General features: G+C 43.6%; 1 protein-coding gene across 2 annotated transcripts in view; it reads left to right on the top strand.

Annotated features, from left to right (window-relative positions):
- Positions 1 to 717: 717 nt before the first annotated feature.
- Positions 718 to 19,513, top strand: part of ATP9B (ATPase phospholipid transporting 9B) — a 360,476-nt gene continuing 341,680 nt past the window's right edge. The window contains exon 1 of one of the 2 annotated variants that reach the window (XM_083187774.1): positions 718 to 930. In XM_083187774.1, the coding sequence (XP_083043900.1) occupies positions 857 to 930 (74 nt within the window). In that variant the 5' untranslated portion in view covers positions 718 to 856. The remainder of the gene's footprint in view (positions 931 to 19,513) is intronic. The other variant, XM_083187775.1, reaches the window with a different exon arrangement.

The following is a 19,513-nucleotide window of genomic DNA, read 5'->3' on the forward strand; positions in this document are numbered from 1 at the left end:
GTGATAGGGGTCGATCCTATTACACCCGAAGGGTGCGGATGCGCCCGGTGTTTGCGAATGGTCACGACACCGGGCGCACTTGACGGCGGCCCGAATTCGCTGAAAACTTCCACGAGCAATTTTCAGCTAATTCGGCTCTGCGAAGGGTGCGAGTTAGGGTTAATTCGGGTGCCGTTTTTCAGCGTTAATACGGCACCAGAACAGGAACTCGCACCCTTCGGGGTTAATAGGATCGGCCCCATAGAATGAAGTGATAAATCACCAGTCAATCAGCACCTACCTGCAATGTCACAGGCTGTGTTTTAAAAATGACAGGTTGGAGGTTTATCACTCTCCATTTGATCACTTTTCAAGGCTTAGTAGGTCTCGCCCATAAAATCAGTAGAATGTCAGAGCAAACAGAACATACTGATTCGGAATTGCGACTTCCTTGCATACTCGGAGTTATGCTTAACCAACACTACCCAATTTACCAAGATATTGCGAAAAAAAAAATAGACAGCTTTATGGCAGGGGCACATTAGTCTATCTATTAGTTTATAAAGTCTATTATACCTTTTACAATTTGACGGGACAGCCAATAAGAATGTATACTTGGTTGGCTGCTGCGAGTTACTACACTACATATGACAGTGCGGAGACAGCGAGCAGTGCCACACACACACGTGTCACACATCTGTACAACCGTCAGCTGAGCTCCCAGCAGCACCGTTTCTGCTGCCCAGTACCCAGTCCAGCGTCACCGAGCACATACTACGTCTCTGTGTCAGCTGACTGTGACGTAACATCCCCTTGTCTTCCGCGGTGCTAGGCGCAGGCTGTCAGCCGGAGACGTCACTCCGTGCGGCGGCAGAAGATGGCGGACAGCATTCCGCTCCAGCCGGTGCAGAAGAGGGCGGCCTATTACACGGCAGACAAGAGTAAGAGGAGGTGAGAGAGCCGCCTCCCATCCCTGTCCTGTGTGTGCCCGGCACCTGCCTCTGTTACCTGATACATTGGTCACTGTCTGCAGCATCCCACATACACCTGTCCTTATCCACCTGTGATTTGTTGTATACACACACTGTTCCTGTACTACAAGTTTCCTGACAGCTACGTGTCCACATGGGTCAGATATGCATATTTAGTTTCATATGATTACTCCCCTGTCCCTTCATTGCCTGGACTATGATGATGCTAAGCATGCCATTATGTGTCTGAGTAGTCATACTACTCAGTTTCGCTTCCTATGTGACCTTAACCAAATGTATATTTAGGAATATAGTCTCCTAAGCATGACTGTATCAATTACTGTTTAGTTCCTGTCAATAATGTGGCACTTCCAGCACGTATAAGGTTGACAGTATGGGAAATGGATTCATTCATTGGTGTTAGTCTAAATAAAAGCTTTAAAAACAAAGTTTTTGTGTATTGTAGGTGGGGGAGGGGGGTATTGTTATGTCTTTCCTAAAAGTCTAAGAATTGGAGTATTCAGAAGTTACTTGCTAAATGCTGGGACCTTGCTCTTAAAATGGGGATGGCCATCGATCATTGATGTTTCAAAATCATCCATGGACTATCATACCTCCCAACATGACCCTCTCCAGGAAGGACACAATGTTCTGTTTCTGGACTTCCCTCTTAGGGTCCTATTCAATGCGGCCGATGAGGGGGTTAAACGGTGGGGGATCGGCAAAAACAGGCCATCCTTGCTGGTTAACCCCTGTGCCGGCCGCTCACCCTATTGTACTTTCCGGGGGAATCATCGCTGTCAGAGGACAGTGAGTATTCCCCCAAACAGCGAGCTGCAAGCCTCACTGTTTTAGCAGCCGCACACACCCTTTTCCCCTTCGCTACAAAAACCTAGCGAGGGGAAAGCTGCGTGTGCAGGGGGTCCGTTGAATACTGACCCTGCGAGCTGTGACAGCGAGCAGTCAACACTGCTCGCTGTCACAGCTCGCAAATATCATTGTACACCTCTGTATGTATGATTGCCATCACCTGTTTTAAACAGGTTAATGGGTAAGAAAGATGTTTACACACAGGTGATAACAATCATGAATTAAGAGGGAAGTCCAGAAACAGAGCATTGTGTCTCTCCTGGAGAGGGTCAGGTTGGGAGGTATGGTCTGTGACCAATGTTGAATGTTTTTGCCATTGATTATGGAGAACCAGATGGTTTACCACCATCAATGATCCACATATATTAGATTAATTTTTTGGTACTTATGTAGTATCTGGGCTGCCGATTTCTAAATCGGGTCGGATCGGGAGATCGCATCGCATGCGACGATGCGATGCGATGCGATGACCCGATTTTTCCATAGGAATCAATGTTAAAATGGACTGAGTCCATTTTAACATGGAATTCAATGGGAAAAATGGGTCCTTTTCATACCCCTACTATCCAAGTGGGCATGGAGTTGGATATAAACCTGTGGCGAGCGTAGCGAGCCACCGAGCCCGAAGCGTGGCGAGCGAACGAATACCGTCCCCTCGCGGGGCTCGCTTCGCTCGCCACGCTTCGGGCTCGGTGGCTCGCTACGCTCGCCACAGGTTTATATCCAACTCCATGCCCACTTGGATAGTAGGGGTATGAAAAGGACCCATTTTTCCATAGGAATCATTTTAACATTGATTCCTATGGAAAAATCGGGTCATCGCATCCGATATCGGATGCGATGCGATGCGATGCGATATCGCATCGCATCTGATTGTATGCCTTAACTTAAGGCATACAATCAAAAAATCGGCAGCCCAGATACTACATAAGTACCAATTTTTTTTACCAAGTGCCATGAAACAGAGCCATGCCCCATGACCTTATTCTGGTCCATTCGCTCCCCTGCGTGTTTGCGCAGGGGAGTGATGGTGTGCGACTGTGCATGCACATAAACCGTTTCGCAAATGTGCAGCCGCATGGTGTGAGCAGCAACGGCAAATTGATTATTCGCCAGCCGCTTGCACACAGCACTGCGGATGGGAGGGCGTGGGGCAGTAGTGAGCAGTTGCACTCATGGGAACACCAAGTGTTTCTTGGATGTTCCCATGAAAACTCTGGGTTTTGCCATTGAAATTTGTCCATGACACAGGTGAGGAGGGCGGGCAGATGATGTCAGCTGCCGGCCCGCTTTCCGCTTTTTGAACATGGCGCCCGCAGTCCTAAGACATCACAGAGGTGTAGAAATCATTAGATGGTTGGCAACCATCACATGATTTCCTCCCCGCACGAAATCTGCAAATAGATGTTTATGCAAAACATCCACTTGCATGCCTGCGGTGGATCGTGGCGTGCAAGGGGGGTGGGAGGCTGTGCGGGCAGCATTTGGTGGACTCACAAGGCTGTGAAATACATGGCTTTTGTTGTTCTTCGGCACGTAACCCATTTGATGGGGGCAATCTGGAGGAAGCTTCAACGGGACTCCTGGGATCGATGCGTTTTGTGCTTGTAATGCACTTTATTAAGCTTGAAAACTTTATTTTTAAAACTTTATTTAAAAAATGGACTTTGAAAAAAGGAGTCGGAAATGGTCACCTCCGTCTGGTGTCAACCACATGTATTTAGTAAGACGCCTAAAAAACTAAAGGCTAAAACATAGATGCCCAACAAAATGTATAAAGTCTAAATATACAATTATTTTCTTCCTATGTGCCACCCCACCCCCAAAGGACAATAATAAAAAAAAAATTGGATGAAAAATGCAAAAAAAAAAAAAATGTTAAAACTATGCAATGAAGTAATAATATTTGTAAAAATATGTGAGAAGATATGGTGGATTTAAAGGAGATTTAATTTAAATGAATGTTTGTAACTCAAATATCCATCGTGACTCAATTCTCTAGTCTAATCTTTTGATGAAATCTCTCCAGTGGTGTTGGACTTTTTGGATTTCAACAAAGGTAATTCCTGTCAGGTCACTTTTGATATTTTTTCAGGAAGTGATTAGAAAGGCTGTGTGTAGTCAGGCTTTTTTTGATGTAATAGAGATGTTCAGCAAGGTGTATTTTGATTTTTCTTTTAGTTTGGCCGATGTATTGTTTGCCGCATGGGCATTTGATTAAGTAAATTGCCCCTTCTGTTTCACAGGAAATATGATCTTTGATATTCTTCCTGTCTCAGCTGATGTAAATTAATTTTCCTTTTTGTTGAATGATTTTTTTGAGCTGAACATGCTTTACAATTGAGACAGGGATGGAATCTATTTGTTCTTTTTGGGGATCTTTATTCTGTGGTGGAATGTAACTGGAAACAAGTTCTTGTTGGGAGGTTACGTGCTTGTCTATAAATAATTTTTGGATGTTTGGGCAGTAACCGTTTAATACCCCTTTCACACCGCACTTGTTAAACGGTATGTTGCCATTTTTTTCCCATTTCAAAACATTTAAGGCTGCAGTGGGAAAGCGCCAGTATTGATTTACCTGTTAAAGATAACCGGTATTTCAAAACGTTTAAAAAGCAGAGTCCTACACGTTTCAGAGCCGTTTTTTATGCAGTGAGAATGGCTCTGAAACGGTATTTAGTAAAAACAACAGATTACAGACCTGTGATAGGCTTTTCCCAGCATTCTGCCTTGAAACGTGTTCGGAGGATTAAACGGGTTGACTGATGTGAATGGTACTTAAACGGTATTTAAAACAGTAATCTACTGCAATGTGAAGGCTGAGACCCGTTTTAAATACCGTTTAAAAATACCAGTTTTTGAAACGTTTTGGCAGTGTGAAAGCGTTATTAGATCCTTATCATTTAGAAAGGATATTCCAATTTTCTTTTAAGATGTTTTCAATGGTTACTATGAAATTGAAAGTGATATCATGTTCTTTGTTTGCAAATGTTTGATTTATATTTGAGTTCTTTTCTGTGTGAATATGTTGCAGTTTTCAGTTGTTCATCTAGAATCTTTTGTTTGTATCCTTCTTGTGAGAATTTTTTTGACATGGTTAAACCTTGTATAAAAGTATCAACATTCGTGCAGTTTTGGCAAAGATAGCTGAATTGTCCTGGAGGGATGTTGTTAACCCAATTCCGGTGATGATTGCTTGATATTGGTAAAATATTATTTCCGTTTACTGGTTTATTATGAGTCTTTGTAATAATTTTATTGAATTTAATTGAAATTTCAAGATCAAGGAAAAATATACTATTTACTAGAAACTGTGGTGAAACATAGGTTTAAGTTTGAATTGATAATTTCCTTGAATTCCTCAAGGTTCCTCTTGGTTCCGGTCTGGATAAAGAAGACGTTGTCAATGTAGCGACGCCATACTTTTAGATCATTAAGAAATGTGTTATTGTTCCATATATACTCGTCTACCCATTTTGAGATAAAAAGATTGGTCTATGACAGGGTAAAAGATGTGGCCATCTACTTTGGAATATAAAAGGGTACATTTTATCATGGATATGGGATTTAAAAATACCCACAGCAAGTAAGTTTCCAGATAAAGGGAAGCGTGGATGGTGTAATGGTTAGCATTTCTGCCTCTCAGTGCTGAGGTCATTGGTTTGACTCCCACCTTGGCCCTAAATGTGCAGAGTTTGTATAATCTCCCCGTGCTTGCGTGGGTTTACTCTCCTCCTCCACCAAAATTAACCTGAGTGAATGTGTGTGTGTGTGTGTGTGTGTATATTCCCTACATGTAGTAGGGAATATAGATTGTAAGCTCCACCTGGGCAGGGACTGATGTGAATGGTCAAAAGAAACTGTTAATAAATAATAAAATAAAGCTGCAATAAAAAGAATAAGCAGAAGCAGCTTAGACACTACCAAGCTGAACCAGAAGGTACCCTTTAACCAATTGCATGGTATGCCCGTAAATTTTCTGGGCTCAGCTGTGCTGCTGTAGCGGGCTGTCCCAGAAAATTTGGGGCATACCACTAATAACAAGGTGTGCGCCAGTGGTGCCTGCAGCTGTGCACCACTGGCGCATCACCTGTCCGGGCACACCCCACCTCCTCTCCCCTCCCATCGCTGCTCCTCACCGCTCTGCTCCAGCAATCGTACACCGGAGCTCCCCATTATTTGTAGGGTGGCAGGCTCGGAGGAGGAGTCGGGAGCGCTCAGACGTTCAGGTGTCCTAGTCCTCCCGAGCCACCCCGATCATCCCCGAGCCTGCCGTATGTAGTCACTGCTGTGACTGACAGCGGCAGAGGAGCTCCAGCATACAAACGCCAGAGCAGAGGTGAGGGGGTTGCCCGGACACTAGGCTATGCTCTGGTGGGTTTTGTTGGGGAAGGACAAACCTGCCCTGGTAGGTTTGCCCTGCCCCAGCAAAATCCACCACTCAAGGGGTTAAAGTCTGGCCAGACATACTAAAAATTCATACATTCGTACATAGACGTACTAAAAATTCCATACTAACATATTGGATTATATGGCTATCAACAAAAACTTGATTTCTTAATAACTGAACATCAAATCAGATTCAGTAACAGTCAATTGCTTTAAAACTTAGATGCTGCTAAAATGTTTCTGCGTTTTAATTTATATCACTGGCCAGTGACTTATATTGTATATTAAATATTATTTCTTAGTTTGCCCCCCCTGTGCTTTTTTTATGAATTATAAAAGTATACTTTCATTGTTTTTCTTTTTTTTTTTTTTTATCAGGCTATCCAAATCGCTCGGTTTAAAAAAGCACAAGCTCCTGAAAACACACAATTACAGTAAAACCTGTGTGTTTTTTTGGCTGTGCCAGTCCTGTTTCTACTGGAAATTTTCAGGGCTAATTAGTTATCCCCAAGCCAACATGTTACATGTGATCAGCGATTGCAGGTAATTTATTTATTAATAGTTTATTAAATAGCGCATACATATTCCGCAGCACTTTACAGAGTATACTTGAACATTCACATCAGTCCCTGCCCCAGTGGAGCTTACAATCTATACCACATGTACACGCGTACACAGACATTGTAGGGTTCATTTTTGTTGAAAGCCAATTGACCTACCAGTATATTTTTGGATTGTGGGAGGAAACCGGAGTACCCGGAGTAAACCCACGCAAACACAGAGAAAATATACAAACTCCGCACAGTTAGGGCCATGGTGGGTATTGAACCCATGATGTGAGTGCTGTGAGGCAGTAATGTTAACCATTACACCATCCGTGATGCCCCAATGCTAACCATTACACCATCCGTGATATCCCCACTTATGTTTGCTAGCTGAAGCTGAGTACATGGTTTTGTAACGACAAATCATCTACATCGCTGTGTATGCATACAATATGCTCGCTCCTGCGGGTGCATGCTACATCATAAGGTTTGATGTGCTGCACATAAAATCTACCAATATCGCTAGTGATTTGGTGCCTGTCGTGCAGTGTGTATGTCAGACAGGACGACAAACCATGTCAGAAGGATTTAATGTCACCTTCATGCTACTTCCTAGAGCAAAGTGGCATGAAGTTTTTTCTAGTGTGTACAGGAGCAACGATCGCGTATGTCCAAACAATGCACTATATCTTTCAGTCATTAGCAAGTTTGCTGGGGGTGTGTGGAAATCTTTAGTAAAGTCATAACGATTAGTAGTCGTTCCAGTGTGTACCCTGCCTAATCATTACAGTTGTTTTGGTAAATACACTAAGGGCTGTATTTAAAAGTAGCTGCTTTGACGTGAAAATGTAAGCTGGAAATAACGTTATGGATAAATCATGCCAGGCTGTACCCCCTAATGTTAGGGCCCCTTTAGATTTCCACCTTTACAAAAGCCACCATTTAGTAAATGGATATGGATTATTGGATAGACACCAACTAGGCCGACATGGGGGTTTTCACTTTTTTGACCCGAATGTCGACACAGTCAACATGGATGCTGAAATGTAGCACTGCATTCCCTCGCATGCTATTTTATTCTTCCACCACGCCATAGTGGATGGTAGGACTTGAAATACCACCTGGCGGCACATGTCAGCTCAAACAAAAAGTGTAAAACCCCTTGTCCACATTTTCACTGTCAAACTTCCCCATGTCAACCTTATGACTCTGTCGACCTTCTTCATGCTTGTCAATCTAATGCTTGTAGACCTAGTGACGGTATCCATAGTAAATATAGCCATAAGTGCAACAATAGGCTACAGAACAGTGGGTTTTTGCAGGATGTTCATTAGCATGTATGTGAATTAGAGAATGTACTTTTATTTTTATGTTCCTATTTATTTACATTGTTCTTCATTAAGCATATGTTCATCTGGTATGAATACATTTTAGTTTTTTTTTTCCATTTTTCACTACAGGAGTTGTTTAAACCATATTTGTTGTTCAAGGAATGGCAGTTATTTCTCCACAGTGGTGCTGGGAAATATAGTATTGCTGGCAACAACATTTGTAGCATCGCAACTTCACAGTACTGGAGGGATGTTGGTCTTGATTCACGTTGGCTTGGTAAGCTACGAACTTCACAGCTTACTGAGCACCTGAGACATCGCCCCACGCCCAGCCGAATACCCGCGCCCCCCCTACTGCCGAATCACCTTAGTACCATGCGTATACGAGAACAAATCCTCTCGCATGCCTCTGCTAGCAGAAGAAATCATCCGAGTGTGTAACTCCCCAAAGCCGGGGTCTTCACCTATGCAATTCCGCGCTTGTGCAGACCCCCATAACATGGGAACTAGGGACGTTGTGTCCAGTTTATATGTTCTCCTTATGTTTTTGTGAGTTTTTCCTAGGTGTTCATTCTTTCACAATCCAAAAATGTACAGGCAGACAAATATATGTTTGGATGTGGTAGAGCATTGTAAACTTCATCAGGAAAGTTAATGATTGAATATTCTTTATGTACTGGATAATATTAGGGGTTAAAAATAAGCAATATACTGTAAATGTAGAAAAACAGCATACTTTTATGAGGAATGTAGAAATAAAAATAATGATTTGTGGCCAATTGTGTGCCAGCTGGGTGATTGGTCATGATCACGTTATCTTGATGGCCTATTTTTTATTTAGAGGATTGGGGCTATTATCTCACATGAACATTATCACACTTGTTCTAGTCACTTGGCTTTGGTGTAAAAGTTCTAGCTTGGTATTAAGCATTCAGTAATAAGCTCTATATGTTATGACTTTTCTGAGTTTAAGGTAAGTATATCAATGTTTTTCCAACATTATAAATACCGTATATACTCGAGTATAAGTCGAACTGAATATAAGCCGAGGCACCTAATTTTACAACAAAAAACTGGGAAAACTTATTGACTCAAGCGGGACCCTCACTCGAGTATAAGCCGAGGGGGGGGGGGGGGGGGGGCTTTTTCAGCATAAAAAATGTTCTTAAAAGTAGGCTTATACTCGAGTATATATGGTAGTTTTTGTGATCTCTCTCTCACCTTTGCAATAAATGTCTTTTTGCAGTGCTTCAGTGAGCACAGCAGGGATGTAGCTCCTGCAACTAGCCAGTACTGTGGATTCCTGCAGAAGTCTTCATTATTTAGTGCCTCGGGTTTAGTTGCAGTATTACTACATGCACAAACTGCATCATGCCCACACTGAACCCTAGCAGAGACAGCTTACTGTGCCTAAGCCCTGAGCTTTAGTTGCAGTACAGTGCATATACCAGGTTAAGTGGCAGGCATGATGCAGTACTACTGTAGTTTAATAAAGTTATAACTGGCAGATTACTACTCATCGCTACAGTAGGCTGTTCACATGACTGACTGGCATATAAACAGCCTATGTGATATTTTGTATAAAAGTCGCTGCGCTGGTAATTGAACCCTTGCTGCTATTACTATAACTCTGCTTCTATTTGTGGGGTGGAGGTGGGATCCTAAGAATGTAAAGTCTCCATATTTGTGGGTGATGATCTTCTATTAACCATCACCCCCAGTTATCCTTAGCTTCTCTCAAGTGTTCGCCATGACCTTGCCACTTGGAGAGGTTATATAATTTTGTGACTGTGGTGGATCATTGTTTTTCATATTAATCTGATTCCCACACTCCTCTATCTGATCTAAACCATTCCTTTTTAAAGTCTCAATTGTGGACTTCAATCTTTCTTGAGATTCATCTGGAATGGCAGGACCCCCAGAATCTCCCTGAATATACTTATGTAGCCTAGATTCAGGAAGGCAAAAGTTTCCCTGTCTACTACTTTATTAGGTAATGGCTACTTTCACGTCACACAGTAGTATAGCTTTATACATTCTATCTATATCCTGTGGATTAATGTTACTTAATTCTCTGATGGTCAGCAGGAGTAGGAAAGGGATTTAGGATAAGCACCAATGAGTTCTGCTGAGAGGAGGCGACAGAAGTGATTGCCAAAAGCTCTATCTCTACACAAATTAAAGAAACCGCATATAAACTTTAGCTACTTATGTATTATCTGGGCTCCCATGTTAAATGCACCCCATTTTTTCATACCCCTACTATCCAAATACGCATGGAGTTGATTTTATATAGTGTGGCGAGCGCAGCGAGCCACCGTGCCCGAAGCGTGGCGAGCGGACGCGGCCTCATAAGAAAAACGGCAGCCCAGATATTACATAAGTACCAAACTTTATGATTGGTGGTAGTATATGCCGTATAAACTCTCTAAAATGTTTCCTACTTCAATCTGAACTAGTGGCAATTGAGGTATCCTTCTCCACATCTGCTGTAGAGGCCCTCGCATTGTCCTATTTTAGAATGGTTCTTTTCATTACTCTATTTGAACACCCAATATGCTAGGCCCCTTTGACCTTTCTACTCTCTCATACTCTCTTTACTATGAGTCTACCATTAATTAATATACTTACTTGCTTTGGCTCAATATTTTTAATTGCTAGAATGTAAAATGTCCAAAAATGATTTTTTTGGACAAATCTGTTAGATCAAATTAATTTAACCAATCTCCATAAACAATATTGTTTGTTTTCCAGTGTTTTGGAGCAAATGGTTGATTGTCATGTTGTCCAATACATTACCAGATATTTGTTCCCTCCAGATAGGTTGGTCAGATAAATCTTTGCTGGTTACTTTCCTCCTCCAGGAAGGTCCAGGACCAGTAAGAGCTTGTTGCATGGGCAGTCTTGGTGTTTTGTGAACAGGACTTCTAGACCTATCTGTCTGCAGATGATGCTGTTTCTTCCCTGTACCAGCAGTCTACAGACTTTTCTGAAGACAATTATTTCACTCTCCCTCTCTTTGAAGTCCAATTACTTGTTGGACACTGTGGGGTGTTCTGGTGGCATTGCAGGGGAATTTGTTGTGGTGTGATAACTGGTGGAAGGGGCAGGTACGAGGTTAAAATGGGAAATCCTTTAAATATTACATATGGTATGATCCATTAGTGTACACAATTTATAATACTCCATGCAGCTGTTGCGATAAGTTGTGTCGAAAATGATGCCTTTTAAACTTCAAATGTGCCCTCATTGGCGACTATCACCCTGCCCCAAAATAATCTTAGAGAGAACACTACTCCGCATGTTGGTTAGTCGCCTTGAATTTTTTTTTTTTATTCTTTAATTTATTGGTAGATACATTAAGGGGGTATTCAATCTGGGGTCACGGCTGTCGAGCTTGCTCGATATATATATATATATACATACATACACAGTGAGCCTTTGTTAGATGATGGTCTTTTACTATGTGGTAACCTTATATCCTTTGAAGTTGCAATGGATTAGCAATTTATAGGACCAGTTCAAGCTCGATTAGTTCTTAGTTGTGGGTCAGATTTCCTTTGAACCATAGACCATCCAATTTTGTGATCAGTATACACGCTGTCAGATTCGGATTGCACCACAATGTCTCTGTGTAAATACGTAGGCACCCATTAAAATAAAGGGAATTGTCACCTTTTTTGCAGAGTGATAAACTTAACAGCAGTGTCCGTCTTATATAAGCACAGGTGTCTCACACAGTTCAAGGCAATTTCCAAACATGTGGTGAGCTGCAGCACCAGCTCCGTCCCGTGTCTCCCGAATGACCGTCGGTGTGGTTTCCAGCTTGATGTTGCTGTACGCTTCATGCGACGCTCTGCCACAAGCGTCTGCCGGGTAGCTGTACAGTGCCGCTGGAAGCAACGATTCGGCTCTGGCTGTATGGAGATGGATTCACCGGGTAACGGAGGCACTCCTATGGAACGCGTTTCGCCGCACTCTGGGCGGCTTTTTCTTTCTTGTGTCTTTTGTGGAGGCTAGCAATCCTCCAACAGGGTGACAAGCTACACCACTTTAGCCTCTAGCGCCTAATACATACTTTTACATACTCTTAAGGTACCGAGCTGTCCCTGCTGCAGGACCACTGTCCTGAGTGGGTTGTTGTCATCGCGGGCATTGCAATCAGACTCCCAGGAGCCTGAGTGGGCATCTGGCATTAAAAACATGCTGCAGACAGTGTCTGCTCAATTGGCTGCAAATAGTGTGCAGACCAAACAGGTGCAGCAGGACCTTTCTGTTCTGTCTGCAAGGGTGGATAATATTATACCCACGCCGGGCCAGTCACGAAAGCGTGCTGCGACCACCATGTTGCCTGACTCTGATGTTGATTCTCAGGCAGGAGATGATGATAATGATGATGACGTTCCGTTACAGGACTCTCAATCATCTCTGCGTGGCCTGGAGCCTCTCACAATGGCTATAAGAGAGGTTTTGGATATCTCCCTGGCTGAAATACAGGAGGGTGACCCATTTTTCTCTATCATTCTTATGGGATACAGGGAAGTTGTTCTTAACGATGGGGAAAGAGCTTATCCGAAGGAGACCGGCACATATAAAACTTTATACTGGGTGTACTGGCTCCTCCCCTCTGCTCCCCTCCCTCTAGCTTCAGTTTGAGAACTGTGCCTCAGGAGAAGCACGCATCAGGAAGAGCTCAAGAGAGTTTTATCTTCTGTTTTATTTCTTTATTATTTTGGGGCTGCTGTTTGGACTTAACAGCAGTCCTGCGTCGTGGGAGACTAGGGGAAGGGTTCAGCTGCTGGCCACTTCAAGGTACCGAGCTGTCCCTGCCACAGGACCACCGTCCTGAGTGGGTGCTGTTACCGCGGGCATTGCGCTGCAGCGCGCACACCCCTGGCATGCCGCACACCCCTAGTCCAGTCTGAAGACGTCAGTGGTGAGTATTACCCCGGGGTCCCCCGCCGTGGGGTCCCCGGGTTATTGTGCGGCAAGATGGCGGCGGTATGGCGGTGCCCTGCACAGGGACCGCGTAACCTCCTGCCTACACTGGGACAGGGTACAGTTCCTGTATTGTCCAGGGCAGTTACCAAAGAGGTTTGGACATTCCCCAATGTCAGTCTCAGTATAAAACGCAGGTAAGCTCCGGCGCCATTACGCTGGGCGGAGCTTATCCAGAGCGGGACCAGTGCTCTGTGGGCGCGCTTTTGGCTACATGCTACAGGAGCAGCCATCAGACAACACAGGACACTCCACAGTGTATGTGTTGCAGAGGGCAGAAGGCACATGACACTTTCCAGTGTATGTACTGCAGCGATTAAAGTGCTATCTCTGTCAGAGTGTTAGCCCTGTTATACATGCATGTATTAAATGTACAGTGTATATATATGTCTTAAATGTACAGTATATATATATATGTCTGCTACCTGCACCTCACAATGTGCACAGTTAAATACTGGTCCCCCTATTTCTGTGATAAACCCACTTGCTTTAGCAGCCATCACAAGGTTCAGCTCACACTGTAACATGACACCTGTGTGCAGCTGGGGTGATGGGGGAAGGGTTCCTGCTGTGCAGAGAAACAAGCTCAAACATGTGAGCAGCACAGATATTGTCACTAACTGCTGTGTTTAGACCAGCAACATCAAAACCGGGGTCCCCTCATGTGAGTCCCCGGTTTTGCGTGCAGCATGAATATGGCGACTGCGGTGGCAACCTCGAACCGCATGGTCACCTGCATACAGACTGCCTCTGCACTATAACTGAAGCACCATTGAGACAGAAAGCGCCAAAACCTGCTCCCTCCCTGGGTGCTGAAAAGGCCAGGGCAGGGAATCTGCAGATAACTAATAGCGCTAGTAAGTGTTACCTTGGGTACACTTCAATTGACATATTATATGTAAATATATATATATTACGGTGGTGCTTTATGCACTGCATTGCCAGCCCTTCAGAGCTGTGGTAAGAGTGTCAGTGTCTCTGTGTCCTTATCCCACTGGCTTGATAGCTGAAGGAGAATTGCCCAATACTTACTTAGTTATCGGGGTTCGTCCTCATCTATAATTACCCTTTTGACCTCAATGTGATTACTTCTTAGAATTCCGTGAGAGTTAACCCCGTATATACAGATCAATAACAGAGACCACGTATGCAAGGTGTAACTCTGATTTAATTATGACAAAACAACATATTTATACATAACATACGGCGCTGGTCCAATTACATGATTGGTTAATATTTGGTGCAGAGGTAGGGGAATAACAGCATCTGTTGGCTTATACGTCGCCTTGTAGGGGAGTGTGTAGCAAAGTTATGAGAAATCACAGAATGTACGGTTTCTGAGGAAAGTTACAGAGTACGGGATAGCAAGCGAGTACTGGAAACAAGCCAGAACATAACTACTTGAGATAAGCATGAACAGAAACTATAAGACAGAGAAACAAGATGGCTGATTAACCCTTCAATCCCCTCTTAGAATCAATGTCCTTTTTAGACAATTTGATTCTTGTAGATGGCATCTTGTTTGGTACGGTGAATTTTGACATATTCACCATAATCTTCTGGTGAGGGAGGGCTTTTGGCGAGATCAGTGTACATAGCAGGTGTTACATTATCCAGGTACTTGGAACCAATCTTCTTGCATATGGGAAAGACACAATATCCTACTATCATAAGTACGATAATTACAATGAGAATAAATATGCCTATTTGTGTTAGTGCGTGTTTCCAATCATTTAACCATCCAAACCAGCTACTCCAGGGGTCCGTGACACCTGAGTTCTTCTTGAGTTCGATGGATAAATCTTCTAGATGTTTAATAGCTAGGGTAGTTTTCCCATTAGGACCTGTGTTGTCTGGGATATAAGTACAGCATCCATCAACCTTACCTATGTACACACAGGTTCCTCCTTTCTCGGCAAGCATCATATCTAAAGCCATGCGATTCTGAAATGTCATTTGTGATGTAGCTTCCAACTGTTCAGCAATACCTTTCAAAGCGTCCCTAGTATCATTAACAAAGCGCTGTTGATTATAATATATGTAATTTATCCAGTTCACATTTTTATTGATGGTTACCTGGGGAAACAGGGACTCGAAGCCGGCAGCGACCTCATCACGAGCCTTAAATTCTTTAGGAACTCCCCGGGGAACACCAATAGTGTCTATGTATATGTGTGGATCGAAGCTTTCCTTTGGAGCTTCTCTTTTGTTTCTGGAGTTTGTGTTAGGTTTATCTGTGGGAGGAGGCTCAGGCAAATCGGCTGGGAGAATGTGTATGGGCATAATGATCTTTGCCAGGGCACACTCTCCTTTCCAAGGATTGTCCAGCTTTGTCCTGAGTCTCATGTCTCCACAAATAAAATAAATGTCTCCTAATGATTTTTTCATGGTGGGTACACTGATATGTCTTCGTTCAGCACAATACCCATCAGGAAACAATTTCAGATCTACAGTGTTTTGTGCAGTGCTGTTTGAGTAATAACATGTATAATTACCAGGATAAATGGTTATGGTACTACCAGGATTGGTATTCTTTACCATTATGGGATATTCTTTCTTCCATTGTTCACATTTAGTTTCTTCTACAATAGTATCAGTATACAGGCTAAAGAAACATTTATCTTGGTCTGAAGGTATGTGTATGGGCACCGTACCCAAGTGGGGTCTGGATTTTCCACACACATAACAATCAGTTTGATTAACTTTACGTGCATTATATTTCATCCATTCTAGCCAATAATTTACGTCAGATAATCCAGTTTCTATGGATATAGTGTCTTCGTAAGTGGGGTTGTTAATGGCTAACATTTCATTAAAAGTAGTGACATGTGGTTTAAAGAATGATGATGGTGTTTTAGGTTTTACAGTGGTTTTGAGGGCGGTGTATTCTGGGTTATCATACATGTCCTTTAAATGGAATCTTCCCCTTGGGCCCCCGCTTTCTCCTGATTGATGTTTACCCATGACATACAGTCCGGCATCGCCGGGGGCCGGGTTTTCTATGTTAATGATAAATTGGCTATTGCAAGTGCCCTTTTTTCGTAGGGACATACGGGTTAGTAAGGATCGACCATGGGACCATTTCTGGAGGCCAACATCGGGGCGATATCCCCAGTTTTGGCTGCTCTCAAAGACAGTGGTATCTGCTCTAGTGTTCCACCCAACAGCCCTCCATGAGTCGCAGGAATCTCCCCAGTAAGTGCTGGTGACACAGATATACACGTGACTTACTGCGTGTGGTACGTGGTGGACATTACACAGCCATGGCAATGGTGGTTCTCCTCGGTTGCCGCTTTGATTATTTGAACAAAGTACAATATCACAATAAGAAAATATAAAAGTAGCGACAGTTGTACTAGAAGAATTATACCAGAAGGTAAAACGTCCATCATTCTGAGTAATATCAACTTCAGCAAAGCAGTTATAAAGAACAAGCCCGAGTAAAGTCGCTAGGGCTAAGGTGGGGGGAATCATGTCCTGTGTCGTTGTCCTCGGCTTCAGAATGTTGTATTTCTGATTCCTCGTCACTTCCAACCGGCAGTTCTTCTCCAGGTTGGAGGTCAGAGCCACTGGCCCCCGTTATTACCTCTCTCGTCCCGTCTGTGTCAGTCTCGGGATCGGTGTCGACCTCTGTGTTGACGTGTGGTGGAGGTGGAATTTTCTTCACTCTGGATGCATGGATCCACGTTGGTCCTTCGTCGGTGAGGACAGCCGTCCTGGTAACCGCGACCACTTCTGTTTCTGGACCGTAGGTGAAGTCTCCTGGATGCTTATTTCTGGGTAGGATCTTTACAACGACCTTGTCTCCAACCCTAAATGGGTGAGTGGGTATCTGTGGATGAGAAGGATTCTTAAAGATAACATTTTGTTCAACTTCATTAAGTTTCTGTATTAGGGATCTGACGTACTCTTCTCTTATTATTTCTAAGTCTCCTTCTGTGGTAACTAAAGGTTTCCTTGCCCAGGGAGTGGGGAAAGGTCTGCCCATTAGCACTTCGAAGGGGGAGTAACCTAGAGTCTTTTGTGGCGTCATTCTAATTTCAGCCAGTATGATAGGAAGGACTGTCTTCCATTTGCTGAAGGTGCCGCCTGTTGCTTTTCTCAATTTATCCTTTAAAGTCCTATTCATTCGTTCCACGATACCTGAGCTCTGGGGATGATAGGGAATGTGAAATTTCCATTGGATTTGCAAGGCTTTAACTAGTTCTGCTGTGACTTTGGCTGTGAAGGCTGAACCTTTATCGCTATTGATTTGGAGCGGGCATCCCCAGCGCGGAATGATCTCTCGCGTGAGTATGCGGGCTACTGTTTTTGCATCTTCTGATTTAGTGGGATATGCTTCCGGCCATCGGGAAAACATGTCGACAATGACCAGGGCATATTCCTGTCTTCCTGCATTATTGATATGTGTAAAATCTATTTGAAGATGTGTGAATGGTGTGGTTGGGTATTCTAGATGTTGGTGTCTTGCTTTATTTGGGTTGTTTGGGTTGTTTCTAAGACACACTATACATCTACTGATGTACTGTTTTACAAGTTCTTTGGCATTAGTAATGTAGAAATCATTGGAGAGGAGTAAAGTAGTTGTTACTATACTATGGTGTCCTACTCCGTGGTAATGTGCTATGAACAATGATGCACTGGTTTGGGGTATACATGGTTTCCCCTCTTTGCAGATTAATCCAGTTCGTGGATTCTTCTGCAGTATTGGATATGTCCAATCGGATAGATCTGAATTAGAGGCAGCAGCCTGTAATTCTGTCAGTAGGTATGTATCATCTAACGAAGGAGGCGAGATGACAGCAAGAGTGAGGTTATATGTTGCTGTAGTGGCAGCACGTTTAGCAGCGGTATCAGCGAGAGCGTTGCCTTTGCTGATGTCATCCTTTCCTCCAGTGTGTGCTTTACAATGAAGGATGGCAATTTGAGATGGTAATGTAATTGCGTGTAAGAGATCTGTGATGAGTTGCGCATGTGATATGCCTTTCCCATCAGCGCCAGTGAAGCCTCGGCGTTGCCAGATCATACCATGATCATGAACAACTCCGTAAGCGTATTTGGAGTCTGTGTAAATTGTGACAGGTTTGTCTTTGTAAATGTGACAAGCTCGAGTGAGTGCAATGAGTTCTGCAGCCTGTGCTGACTGTAAGGGGATTGTCTCTGCTTCAAGGGTGGTGTTTGGAAGTTTAACCACTGCATATCCTGCCTGGTACGTGTTGTCATTGGGACGGCTGCAGGAGCCGTCAACAAATATTATGTCGGCATCGGGGATAGGCACAGTCGACATGTCTTGTCTGGGTGAAGTTTCTGAGTCAATTGTCAGAGTACAGTCATGTTGAGGCGGCGCCTCGTCGTCAGGTCCTTTAAGACCTAAAAGTGCGTTTAGTACAGGGACAGGTCCTTCTGAGTTTGTTGCGTATTTTACAGTGAGAGAAGGGTTCCCTAGTAGGAGTACTTCATAGCCGCTGAGTCTTTGGGCAGACATGTGTTGTGTGTGTAGACCTTTGAGGATGGAGAGGACATTATGTGTGGTATGTAACACAGTGGGATGTCCTAATGTAAGTGATGTGGACATCTCAACAACCATTGCACAGGCAGCCAGTGCTCGAAGACAAGCTGGCATTCCCTGCACAGTGACAGGCATTACCTTTGAGAAGAATGCGACTGGGCGCATTTTGCCTCCATGAAGTTGGGTTAGTACGCCCGCCATAGTTGTACATGTGTCCCTTGCAAACAAGTGAAATGATAACATATAGTCCGGGAGACCAAGCGCGGGACTCTGTACTAACATTTCTTTCAACTTTTCAAATGCAGAATACATTTCATCTGACCATTGTATAACCTTGGGTTTGTCTTTAAGTGTGCATTGTCTCAAGATATTATCATAGTAGGAACAATCAGAAATCCACTGTCTGCAGTAATTTACCATACCCAAGAAAGACAACATATCCTTCTGGGTAGTTGGGGTGACCAGGCCCAATACAGACTGTATGCGTTGTGGACTGATTTTCCTTTCTCCCTCAGAGAGTACAAAACCCAGGTAATTGACATGCGTTTTACACCATTGCAATTTTGCTCTTGACACCTTGTGTCCACATTCTGCTAACCAGTTTAACAATGAAATTCCATCTAACCGGCTGGCCTCCTCGGTGACACTACAGAGAAGCAGATCATCTGCATACTGTAGCAGGACAGAACTATGGGGGGGGGTGCCATGGAGCCAATGTGGCTTGGAGGACTATGCTATAGACCACGGGAGAGTCAATATAGCCTTGGGGTAAACGACACCACGTTAATTGTTTACCTTCAAATGAAAAAGCAAAGAGTAATTGGGTCTCTGTGTCAATAGGAATACTGAAAAACGCATTTTTTAAGTCTATGACACTAAAGAAAGCTGCGTTTGCAGGGATGGCTGAGATGAGTGAATTGA

Source organism: Crinia signifera, chromosome 5, assembly GCF_055691185.1.
Source record: "Crinia signifera chromosome 5, ASM5569118v1, whole genome shotgun sequence".
NCBI classification, from domain to species: domain Eukaryota; kingdom Metazoa; phylum Chordata; class Amphibia; order Anura; family Myobatrachidae; genus Crinia; species Crinia signifera.